This window comes from Nyctibius grandis, chromosome 1 (genome assembly GCF_013368605.1).
Source record: "Nyctibius grandis isolate bNycGra1 chromosome 1, bNycGra1.pri, whole genome shotgun sequence".
Classification (NCBI taxonomy): domain Eukaryota; kingdom Metazoa; phylum Chordata; class Aves; order Nyctibiiformes; family Nyctibiidae; genus Nyctibius; species Nyctibius grandis.
The window spans coordinates 30,930,016-30,943,481 of NC_090658.1; the positions used below are offsets into that span (position 1 = coordinate 30,930,016).

Sequence of the window (13,466 nt, forward strand, 5' to 3'; positions counted from 1 at the left end):
TTCAGATTTGTGCTTCTTTCTTTTTATGTAACGTTCATATATCCCAAAATAAAAAAAAAAAATTACTATTTGTGTTTTAGAAATATCATTTTGGATACTCATTTTTAATACAGGTTTCAAAATCTGAGAATGCCATGCCTTCAAGAAGAAACAGTACGTACAGTTGGTTGTATTCTTCAGCATTATGTAGCAGAACTTGAAGCTATTAAAAAGGTATTTCATTTCTTTGCAATAAATTTTAAACATCATGTTAAAATAAGAGCAAATATTTTAATATGAATAATTTTTTTTTATTCTGCCTATTTCACTAACTGACTGTCAGTGCTCAATTTATCATACTTCTATTTTCCTGTTATAGAAAACAGACCTGAGTGTATAGGCAAATACGATATACATGCTCTTGTGGGCAAATGCGTCATCACAATTTTTACTTTTTAAACGAAAATCTTTTCTGTTATTCCTTCATCAATTAAAGAAAAAAAGCGTGTTCTTCACTGGCTGTGTACATCACTTGCATATACTTTTCGAGTTTTTTTTATTATATGAGGCCTCTACAGTTAATTTGCATTTATACGTGGCTATTATCTAATGCTGTAACAGTATAAAATAGATATAAAATGTAGGTAAATTGCATTTATGCTCATTATAAAGTAATTTTCCATGATTTGTGTAGTGTACCATGACTGTAGCATAAATGAGAATTAACTTGTCAGTTAACTTTTAACATTTATAGAGGAATTCAACTAATGTGACATTATATGTCTGCAAAATAAACATCTGCGTCAGAACTAGACATCCATACTCCCTTTCTACTCAAGAAACGAATGTTCTAGAGTCAATTCATCTGATCTATTTTGTATGTTAGCTTAAAGATTTAAATAATTCCATTGAAATGGCCGTTTTCTTCAGTGGGTATAATGGGAATCTGGAAAACCAGACTGATGCAAATATTTTTAAAAAATGTTTACTTTTTGTCAGATGAATGACACGTTTATATGAGGAGCCAAATATCTGTAAACTCTGCACTTATGAGAAAATGAGTCCTCTAAACAGTGACTTAAAACTGTAGCCTAGCATAGCTGCTCTGAACCACTCTTTAGTGTCCTTTCCCTTATCTACTCACTGTATATACCACTTCCTGAACCTCTAATTACTGGCTTAATTTGATGAATGTATTTTCAGCAGCCCTGCCTGCTTAAGAAACCGCTGACCCCACCCCTGGCTGCTTTTTCCCAGCCAAAAGAATAGATAATGTTTTCTGAGGGGGTTTCATCCATGTCAGTTCCTCTGTTAAGTTCACTGTGAAGCTACTTGGGTTTCTTTTGTTGGCAGTGTGCAGGAGACAGTATAGGGGTAAGAAGACATACCTGTTCAGGTAAAACCTCTCAGTTAACAATATAGCTTAGGCCTTTCCTGAGGGCAGTTCCCAAGCAAAGGAGGAAAAGCCCCAACAAGGGTTCTCCCAATGCTTCCTTACCCAGCTTGCTTTCACAGCAGATGACTCCAAAGTTACACAGCTGCACCTGTCAGGCTTGGCCTTGAATATTGGCTGCTCAGCTCCTAGGTTTGCAACACCTTTTGGTGTACTCAGGGTTCTGTCATAAGTAAGCACAGCTAAGAAACAGCATGACATAATGAAGACAGGAGACATACCTACAACGGTATCAATATGTGCATGTCAGAAGAGTAGCAAGTGGGAGAAGCAATACATTTTTCTCTCAATGAACTGTTGTGTGACTCCACACAAATTTAATCTGTTTAGGAGGAGGAAGAAATTGTGGTACTAGAGGGAAAAACAGTTTAACATTTCAACAGATATTTTTAATCCATGTGTTTAATGATATTGTTCTTATCATAGCTTTTCCAGATTGAGAAAGATGACCCTCCTCTTGCTCGAAACATGCCACCTGTTGCTGGAAAGATTCAGTGGGTGAAACACCTATTCAGGAGGATAAATGAACCAATCGACTATTTCCATGTAAGTTGATGGGAGGAAAAATTATGTGTTTTGTGTAACACTGAACTTACTTCAGTAGAGTCACCATAGTGTTTCTGGCTATGATGACATTACTTCTTGTATGCTAGGAAACCTGTTTATTTGTATGTGTATATCTAGTTAAAAAAGTATGCTCTGCAGTAACCACTGTTGTAGACCCAAGCTGTAGTGTTTCTTTGACTTACCATTGAACTAGCACCCCAAGCTGGAAATATGCACTGAGTTGTTAACATGTCTGTCTTCATGTTGCGCAAAGAAATACTTCACCATTCCAGCCAGTGGTGTTTTTCTTCTTTTTGTAATGGAGCAGACTGGGGCTTGTACATAAGACTCATGTCCTGTATTTTACCTGAGTACCCACCTCTTCTGTTCCTCTAGCCCCACAGGGTTCTCTTGTCTCTTTACCAAGCAGCTGCTGGGAGTAGCTTAAGGCATAAATGTGGACTGCCTGACATCCTGAAATTCTGATGTGTATGTTCTGGTACTACTGAAAAAGCAAGTTTATTATAAGGACCCACACAATAGCTGCAGTACTGTAACTGAGAATCTGATCACCAGTTTCACTGTAGATGATTTCTAAACTAGTCTGGGAACAGGGAATTCCATTACTGAACTTCTCAGTTCTACATTTTCTGTACCATTAAACATAGAGCTGAAAGTTGGTACCAGCCACATAAGCTTTGGCATTTATGGCCCTTAGGAATTTCTTGATATTGTATTTCCTTCCTTCATTGGAATAGTCAGAATCTTGCAATAGTAGGATCTGCTAGAGCAATAATATTTCTTGAAATGTTTGAGTGATTCTCCTACAAAGTATCTAGAGTCTCCTGCCAAGTTAACTTCTATGTGAGAGAGGTTTTCACTTTCCTGTTTCCCTCAGATGGCAATAATGATTACCTAAATCTGCTCCAAAGAAAACAGACATAAATATCATTACTGATTAAAAAAGGAGAATTTTTTAAAAATCAGTTTTTAGTTACTGTTCAATTTTGAGTAGAACTGAGCATCCATTTCACTGGGAATTACAAGTGTTTATCACAATGTAATAATTACTTTTACATGTGTTAAATATTTCGTATTTATTACTCACAAGTTCTTACTGCTTTATCGCACTATAAATTTGAATCATAAATACTTTATACAGTTTTTAAGAACCCTGTAAGTATAATTTCTAATATTAACTTATGTAATGTATAGTCAATAGTTAAATTAAGGAAAACCCAAATAGTATGGTTTTCTTTTGATAAGGTTTTGATTTGAATGTACTGTGTTTTAATAGAAAAAGTCAAATATCTTGGCAAGTCCAGAAGGTAAAGCAGTTGTTCGATTGTACAATAGAATTGCCTATACATTGGTGGAATTTGAGGTAGTCTGCCATAAAACATGGATGAAGGAAACTTCGCAATTACAAGATCGTAAGTAATTGGCTTTTTAAAAAACTGTTATTGAATGCTATGTTAACACATAAAATCAGATAATTTTTAATGCTATGTTAACACAAATCAGATAATTTTTAACGTGCAAATTAATCATGATCAAGTAAGCAGGCCCAATAATACAAATTTTTGTCCCTTACTGACCTGGAAACTTAGTTTTGATGCAGAGGATTGCAGATTTGGTACACTGTTTGACAGATGACTGGAAACAGTAGTGAAATAAATTTAAGGCACACAGTTGTTCATTTTTGTATTCAAATTCTTTATGTATACCATTTAATAATCTTCCTGATTTCTTTCCACAATAATAATTTATAGAGTTGTATTATCCCAGTCCCTCTTATGACAGTATTACTTTATGCCTAAAAAAAAAAAATGTTTCATAACCAAGCTTTATCATTTTAAGACTAAATGAGAGTTGAAGTTTAAAAAAAATAAATTTTTTTGAGTAGATTTTTCATGTCAATTGTAGATACTCTGTGGGCTTCAAAATTAGGAGTAGATCTATAAGAATAAAATCTTGTCATCACACAGTCAGCAGAGGTTTTTGTGTTGCTGCTGGGTTTGTTTTTGATTTTTGCAATATCCCTATGTAAGCATTCATCCTCTGGGTTAACAAATTCCTGTAAGATACTGAGCGTCTCATAGGCATTGTGTTTCCAGGCCCTTAGAAAATGAATTTCATAATTTTCTAACTTGAGCTCAGAAAAAATATGCCACAAATAAGACTGGATCTGATGCTTGTTTAACTTATGAAGAGAAAGGTTATATATGGCAGAAAGCTAATATGGTGAAAGTCAGTTGCATATTTTCTTTAACTGAAAACGTGAAGCTATTTCACAAGTAACCATATGTATTTAATCACTACATACTAATATTAGAAATCTGTGTTCCATAATAATTTGTATAACAGAATTGTTTGTCTTAGAAACTGATATAAAAATATCTTTACAGCCTTGCGAGTCACAATATTTGTGCGTCATCCTAAAACTGGGAAGTTCCTCATTAATTTTGATCCCCAAATTCGAGTGATTGTCCGAGAGACAAAATGTATGATCAAGTTGGGTCTGGAAGTACCAGAACAAGCGAAAAAGATAGTAAAATTAGAAAATAACCTGAAGTCAAACAAGATGCGCTTAGAGGTAAACTTTAAAATTATCATGATTGCTGTTTTAAAAAATAAAAAAGAACACTTGATTAACCATAGAAATTTTTCTATGGTTAAATACAGATTAAAGCTGGGTATGAGGTAGTTTAAGGTAAATTTGTGGAATGCACAGGTGGATATAGAGAATCTCATTTGAAAAACCTCTACTAACTGCTGTGTAGGCTAGTACATACTTAAATATGAGCATATATATTTCTCATACCCTGTAGCATGTTAAATATATTCTGGTGATGAAATAATTAGAGCTATCCAAAATGCATTCGCTATCTGAAAAAAATGCAGTTTTACAGAGTTTGTAAGAAGCAAAGACTGGAATTCTTCTGGATTGGAAGATATGGTGAACCACAAAAATATCAAGAATTTTGCGGATTACCTGCCAGAGAAGACAGATTTCTGATACTTGTTGCAGTATTTGCTATTGTTGTAGTATTTAGAGAAGCTTATATCTTGGGGGTGAGGTGCACCATACAAGATTTGTGTGTGTATGTAAGGCATCAGACGAGGATGTTTTAAAACTGAGTTTATATGTGACTTTAATTACCTAAAGCATATGATACACAGTTTCAAGAGGGTATTGCAAGTTACAGTCACTAAAGCTCAAGCTGTCTTTAGCTCTAGAGAAAGATCATACTTTGTCTAGCTTTGTGCATAAGGACTAGGAATGTGTTGTGTGAAGGCTGCTTTCGTTCTTCCTTATGTAGCGTGGTACGGATTCATTACATTCCAGAAATGATGTACGTAGGTATGTAATGTCTGTGTAAAATTCTACACTTGTTTTCAAACGTGGTCTTGTACTGCTTTCTGTGTTTTTTTTTTCTGATGATTTGGTTGTATAACAGGTTGTTTGCTTCTGTAAAGAAAGCACCTAAAATATTCTCATTCATACTACCCTTTCTAATAATTAACAGGGTCTTCTCCAACGTTATGAAGATTTGTGTCAAGAAACACCAATGGTTTTTGTAAATCTAATGGCACTAAAAATGAAAAAGGTTGGTATTGCTAAATGCACTTCAGTATACTTCAGAAGCTGTTAGAATAACTTAATCATAGTTTATAATTTTAAAATATTTAGATGGATCTGCATGTTCTGAACTTAATAAATTTTACTAAAACCTCTAAGACCAAAAATTTTCTCTTTGCATCCCTCATACAGTGCTCAAATAATGTGTATTACAGTAAAATAATCTTAGTGCCTGTGAGATGTAAACCCAGTAGAACAGAGAATATGGGCTTTGTGGGACTATTTATCTACACAAATCTCTGGCTTTGACACAGAAGTAAATTATCACTTATTTCAGTTTTAGAGGTTTTCATGGGAAGTTGTGCTTTTCATTTAGCTGAAATACTAAATGTCATGTTCTTTGTCTTTGCTTGGAGAGAATTATTAGCTTTGTGAATTGAGTCAGTCTCTTCAGTGATGTAGAAAGGTTATATGCTACACGAAAGGTGCAGTTTTATTGGAGAAGCAGAGTGTCTATTCTACAAGCCACTTTGTTTTGCCAGACACTTGCAAGTGTACATGTGTGGTTGTTCTAAGTAACTCTTCCCTTTTTGGTTGTAAATAATAACATCAGAAGGTTGCGGAGTTTGCATAAGTTTGTGTAACTACATATTTGGCGTGTGCCAAAGTGTGAGAAACAAAAAACTCATCCTTGCTCTTAACAGTTAAATAATAAAAGACAAAGAGATGAAGTGATGGTAGTCTTCACTTCAGTGATACTACTTGAAACATATCGTAGAGGGAATCATAAACCTCTATATTTTAGAGGAAACAACTGGCAAAAGAGAAGGATGAGTATTGTACAAACAGCAGAAGATGAAAATGCTTTTTTTTTTTTGAAGAAGGGAGAGAAGTCTTCAGTGTATAGGAAGAATAGAGGAAAGCACAAATCCAAAGATGGAATGAGCAAATCTAACCTATGGCTACATTGGTGACATAATCTGACAGCAACTCATGTAGAGCCTTGAACTGTTTCTAGATTGACTATGTTGGTTACCAGTAACAGTACCATCCTAGCATTGTGGAGTTAAATATATTCCCCCAAAGCATATATATTAAGGTGATAGTAATGGCTGTATTTGCAAATAGCTGTGTGTCTATTTGAGCTGGATTCATTGTTTTATCTCTGATATAGACATAGCAAAAAGAAGCCTTAGGATGAAGAGAGCGGGTGAAGTCCAGGCAGTGACTTGGTAAATGTCAAGATGAAAGAGTAGACATTATAGGTGGCTAAGTGAAATCAGTTCAAAGTTTCTCAGCAATTAAGCAAAATTAAAATTCTGTCACTTCAAGGATGATGGGGATGGCAAAATTTAAAATTGTGATGGCTGTATACTGGGAAATCAGTGAGAAGTTTTAGAGTTCTAGGCAAAAATGTCAAGGGAGCTCAGTGAGAGAGTCTGGAAAGGTTGTTTTTCCTAGCCTGGCGGCAGTATAAGATTTCCTTTTTCTCAGAGTCCCATCTCCTTCGAAGGTACAGGATCTGCAATGAAGGAAAGACCTTGGTGTAGATCATACAGTGACAGGGAAACGAGCTGATTTCAGCTATGTGCTGAACATATTGGAGGTGACAAGTCCAGATGAAACAGACTATGGAGAACCAAGAATTCACTAAGGGAAACGGTAGGGAAGAGAGGAATTTTAAAATTAGCATTGAGGCTGTAACAAAATTTGGAGGTGATCAGTGTGATTCAAAAAGGGATGAATGAAAAATGTCATTAGATAGATACATGAGGTTGAAAGACAAGTTATTATGCTGTTGAGAGTTGTCAAGATATACGTTAAATGACAAACTGTAAGATCAATAGTGGACTTGATTTTAATTTTAGGAAGTAGTGGGAACCACTAAAAAACACTATCCAGGAGAACAGGAAGGGGAAGATCTTTGCTGAGCATGTACACTTGACAGTTGTGGACAGAGGCTATTGTATGCACTACCCTCCCCTTTCACAGTATTGCATAAATTTATTTGATGTTTTCCTTGAAAACTTGTAACCTTCCTTGCAAAACTTAGACACAATTCTTTAATTGGTGCCATTAGTGATTCTAATAAAAATGGCATTGGTTTTTAATGATGTGGGGTTTTTTTTGTTTAATCTGTGAAATTGTATTTTTATGCTTAGATTGAAGCTGTGTTGAGGCAAGGACTTACCATGTTGACTTGGTCATCTGTGACATTGGAAAGTTTCTTCCAAGAAGCTGATCAAGTTCTGTATACATCTAAACAGTTTTTGAAAAAGGTATACACTTGATCACTATATAAATGAAATGACAGTTTAGAGAAATTATTTCCAGTACACTGCTCTTCATATTGGAAATTAATCTGTACTTATTTTTGTACCACTTGAAATACATCATAGAAATTTTGTTTGCTTGTTAAAGTGTGTTCTTTTTTTGAAGAATGATATACTCAATTATTCGCTCACATTATTGCCCTCAAATGTTTGATCTTTGCTTCCATCTTGCAGTAGAGGATATTTCCACTTGTTGTCCTCAAATTCGTGTCTACCACTCTGATTTTCAGAGTCAGCCTCTTCTTCTCTTTGAGTGTTTGTCCATGAGTGCAGTTGCACACAAGATAACCTCCATGTAAACGCTGTCCAGTGGGGAACTTTTTAGCATTAACTGTGTGCATAGCAGGTGTGCTGTGAAACTGGCCTCCTCTTTGTGCAGTCCATAAAATAATGAAGGGGCTTTTTTCCTCTCTTAGTGTTTGCCACGTAATTTCTGAATTCTTTTGATTCCATTAACATGCTGGAGGACCTGTGTTGGTTCTTTTTCTTTTCAAGACTTCACCTGGATAGTCAGATCATCCTTCTGGCTTGACAGTTGAACTGTATGGCTCTGATCTGGCAGATTGTTAGTCACTACTGGGTTGTCATGGTTTAACCCCAACTGGCAATTAAGCACCACACAGCTGCTCCCTCACTCCTCTCCTCCCAGTGGGATGAGGGAGAGAATTGAAGGAAAAAACAGTAAAACTCATGGGTAGAGATATAGACGGTTTAATAGGACAGAAAAGGAAGGGAAAATAATATGCACAATACAGTTGCTCACCATCTGCTGACCGAAGCTCAGCCAATCCCCGAGCTGTGGTATCGCCCAACCAACTCCCCCCAGTTTATATACTGGGCATGGTGTCATATGGTATGGAATACCCCTTTGTATTGTTTGGGTCAGCTGTCCTTGCTGTGTCCCCTCCCGGCTTCTTGTGCACTCCCAGCCTCCGCTGGCGGGGGAGTATGAGAAACTGAAAAGTCCTTGCCTTAGTATAAACACTGCTTAGCAACAACTAAAACATCAGTGTCTTATCAACATTAATCTCATCTTAAATACAAAACTCAGCACTATACCAGCTAATAGGAAGAAAATTAACTTTATCCCAGCCAAAAACAGGCCATGGGTATATCCACTTCTTTTTCTGTATGGCAGAAAAACATAATTATGATCAAGTGCTCTGTTTGCTGCTGAAACCCAAGCTGAGAAAAAACCCAAGCTGAGAAAAAGATTGGCTATGTAAGAAATTAACAGTTCTCTGAGCCTGAGTATATCTGAAATAACTATGTCTTTTATAGCTACACTCTATTTTGCTTAAATATGTAGGTTGTGTACATTTCTGACTTTCTTACTCTTCTTGTATCAATACAAAAAGACGTAAACTTGGTTAGACCCTTGATTACTGTGAAGGGGATATTGTAAACAAATAGGGAAAAAGTGATGTAAAACAGAAGCATGAGTGATATTGTGACAAACAAGATGGGATATCACAGATGCAGAATGTTTCAGGTAAAAAGTAAAAAATTGGACAGAAATCAGTTTTATTTCGATTTTGCCACAACAAAGGCACTTCACTACAGTTGACTGAATGCTAATAATGCTGTAATTTAGAATCAAAAACCCAGTGAAAAGCTATGTTGAGTAAAAGAGGGAGAAGGACTGAAGACTAAACCATCAAGCAAGTTACAGCAGCACTTCCTGCCCCTTCCCCCCCCACCCCTGCCTTGCAAGTAGTATCATGGCCAGTAAGATCATGAACAAGAATCTAATCATCTTACATTAACGTAGCTTGTTTTGTTACTCTGTTTTATTTAATCTAGTGGCAGCGTATCTTGAAAACTGGAATGATCTGGGGTCTGACTTACTGCCTGTCTGCCTAAAACTGCAGTTAAAACAGCAGGGATTCATCAGGAGTCTAGCATGCATAACATCATGGAGCAAGAATTCTCTTCTATTCCATCAATTCCTAAACTTTTGGGACGGAAGGAAAACAAGTTGAAAGAAGCTACTCTTAGTCTTAGGACCACTTTCTGATGAGGTTCTCTGAGCATAGGAGATAATTCTTTCCATTGTCACTCATTCATCTAATCTCCAAGATTGGACAGCTCTTTGAGCTGTCAAGAGAAGCTCATTCAAAAATTAGATCATTGCTGTTATGGTGCAGTAGTCTGAGCTTATACTATCTGTGAATTAATTTCACTTATACAGTGAATCTTAAAATATGGTGCTGATAACCAGAAACCTGTGAAGAAGTAGGTGGAAACACCAAATTCCTCTAAAGATTTCACTTTCTCAAGGATTCATATGTCCCAGTTTCCCAACATGGAACCAGCAGATACTTAAGAATTACAAAATTTTGTTTTTAAAGGACTGCCTGAAATGAAATTGTGCACACTACTAATCTTTTAAGAATTGTGTTATCACACTGTGCAGAATTTGAATGTACCCACTCTTAGCAATCGAATTCTTGTTTTCTGTGGCAATAGTAACTGTATAATTTCCAGACTTTACATCTGTTCTTTCGTTGTTCATATTCCAGATTGTCTGCAATGGAACATGTTAATAAAGACTAAATTTTTTGTAGGGTTCTTGTCTCCCTAAATTCCCTGTGTAGATAACAGAGGACAATTCACAGTAAAAGCAGGCTATATTTAGCCATTGTAAATATTCCCTAAGTTACCATAACTTATGAAGCAATGCTGGGCTTCCTTTTTTTCGCTGCTTCTCTCATCTTCGGGTCTTTTGTGTTGGTGCTTTTACCCCAGGGTTTTTTTCTGTTATGATTCACTTTCTCAGAGGATTTTCTACTATGTAAGGTTCTTGCGTTTTCACTGGGTGGGGTGATACAATTTTTATTTTTCTGTAAAACATTGCATACCTGCTAGAACTCTCTAAAATAGAATATATTATGTTTTAAAGATAAATGTACAGTATTAATACAAATTTCTCTTTTCAGGTTAATGATTTAAGTGAAGTGCGGATTGATTTAATATTAAAAGAAATATCAAATACTCTTTTAATTGTGTTACCAGTCGATGGTCCTATCAAAATAGAGGATATGTTGACCTGTAATGAGGTGTGTGCCACTTTACATCTTTGAACTTGAATTTTTGGGCGTGTTTTAAACAATGCCTTAGTAAATTAATATAAAACTAGAAAATAATTCTTCTCAGTGTAGAAATACAGAACATTATTTTTTAATTAAAATATTTTGGTAAAAAGATAAATTGGTTCTTAGGTATTTGAGATAGTTAAGCTTTAGTATTTCATAGATAATTTTTGTTTATTTAGCTGCTTCACAATTAAATGAGGTTTTTTTTGTATGAATATACTCGGACATATGCAGCCTTTGTTTTTTTTTCTTTTTTCCTATTTTTTTCCAAACTGTTTTCTGAAATGAAAAGACAAAAAGTACTTTCCAACAAGTATATTTGAGAATTTGAAAGTTTTCTTGATTCCAAATGAGGTTAAAAATGTATTTAGTTAGTTAATTACTGCAAGTAAATAAAATTGTTAAGGACAGTTTTGTATTTGGCTAATTTCAGATTCAGACTGTGACCTACCTTCAATATTCAGGGTTTTCTTCTGGCCCTTAAAAATACCATTGCATTTCAAAAACGGAAATTAAAAAAAAAAGCATTAAAATATAGTGATAATATAACAGAAGATTTTTATAATTTTGAATAAAGATTTTGGGTTTGGTTTCTCAGTTGTGTTTTAAAAACGTTGCTGTTTCATTGAAATAGTCTCAGTCTGAAGAATGCAATACTCAGGGAAATGTTTTGGCTCTCCATGAAGAGGAACAGTAATAAGATAATCAGTGATACTAAGATAATTCATTGATATTTTTATTTAACAGACTTACACTAAAGAATGTGCTGAGTTATTGAATCACAAAAGCAAGCACATTGAAGATGCTGTTCAAGAACTAATATCTGTATTTGAAAATAATTATGAAATTAAGTATTCCAAGGAAGCCTCAGAAAAACACGTATTACCAGGTAGATAATGTTGATTATTTAAAAATTTCTGTCCCTAGTTCTGTAGATTTAGCTAGTACATATCAAAATTGAATTGTTTTAGCTAATTTTCTTCAGACTTCTCCCTCCCACTACAGTTCCATCTGTGTCACAGTTCTGCCTTCATTTACCACTGTTAAACTAAACCACTAGCCTATGAAATACAGAGGTAATTCAGTATTGGAGGAATTTCTAGAATTAAACTCTGTCCTTCTGTTTAGATTACCAAGGTATTTGCTCTAGAGGAAGGACATTATAATTCCATTTTTCTTAGTCACTCATGTAACTTTCTCCCCCCCTCTATAAGTGAAATACAGTGTTCCTCTCTTCTCAGCTATGTCAGGTATTTGATACTGTCCCTCCCTTTGTGACTTTTCTGCCACAGTAGAATTGTATGTCAAATACTAGTACTTTACTGGCTGGTCCATTTAAATTAGTACAGTCAATTGACTATCAACTGCTAACATACGAGGCTCACAGCTGATCAACATGACTGGTTCCCACTGCCCTGGGGTGTAGTACAAAGATTTTAGGAGGTCCTGTACCATTATAGAAGAAATAGTTGGAGGAAAATATTCTGGTTTAAGGAAAAATGTATTTTGAGGCTTAATCAGTAATGGAGCTCCTCTTCTTGCACAGGATTTTTTCCTTCTGAGTTCAGTTTCCTCTAGGTATAGAGGCATGGTCAGGGTCAGTACTCCAGGTAGTTCAGTACGATGCAACCAGAAAAACGTGATGAAAAGATACTTCTCTGTATTTTGTTAAATTGTTTATATTGATCTTTTTTTGGCCATTTCCAGCTGATATATCCGTGTCTGTCTACCTATCTTTAATAACATATTTGTAGTGCATGGTGTTTGTTAGGCTGAGGCTTATAGGCTTGGCTCTTACCTAGATTCCTGATGTGAAAAAAATGATGTGAAATAAAACCAATTAGCTGATCCAGGTACTACTAAAATAAAAAGCAATATTATTTTGCCTGTAAAGAAGGGGGGCAGCATGCTTCAAAGCAGAACACGATGTTCAGTTAACAAAAAATACATATTTTTTTAAATTTACAGTGAAAGAAAAACATATAGTGTTTGCAAATAATGAAGAGGAGAGAGAAGAGGATACTTCTGCAACCCTTCATGGTGATAATAGCAAGGACAATGATAAAGAAGATCAGTTTAAAAAGGTATTTTGTGATAAGAAGGGAATTTTTTTCAGACTGATCAGATTTGTAAACAGTATCTTGAGTTTTGGTAGCTGGTTATCTGTATTACAGAAAGACATCACACAGAGAATATCAAACATAATGTTATCTGTATTACAGAAAGACATCACACAGAGAATATCAAACATAATGTTATCTGTATTACAGAAAGACATCACACAGAGAATATCAAACATAATGTTATCTGTATTACAGAAAGACATCACACAGAGAATATCAAACATAATGTAAAAATGATTAAATAGTTTCCCTACAAAGTGAGTTTAAGATGGATTTTAGCTTTCAAATGTATGTTCCATGTTATTCCAGTCATCACCTTTATTAAACAAATTCTCGATGTGTGAGTGGTAAGCA

General features: G+C 35.1%; 1 protein-coding gene across 1 annotated transcript in view; it reads left to right on the forward strand.

The window, feature by feature from the left end:
* The window catches only part of LOC137662233 (dynein axonemal heavy chain 8-like), a 145,384-nt gene that overhangs the window by 12,188 nt on the left and 119,730 nt on the right, over window positions 1–13,466 (forward strand). Inside the window, 9 exon segments of the mRNA XM_068398455.1 lie at window positions 114–213; window positions 1,859–1,978; window positions 3,276–3,411; window positions 4,387–4,574; window positions 5,509–5,589; window positions 7,724–7,840; window positions 10,834–10,953; window positions 11,737–11,878; window positions 12,958–13,073. Of these exon segments, the coding sequence (XP_068254556.1) occupies window positions 114–213; window positions 1,859–1,978; window positions 3,276–3,411; window positions 4,387–4,574; window positions 5,509–5,589; window positions 7,724–7,840; window positions 10,834–10,953; window positions 11,737–11,878; window positions 12,958–13,073 (1,120 nt within the window).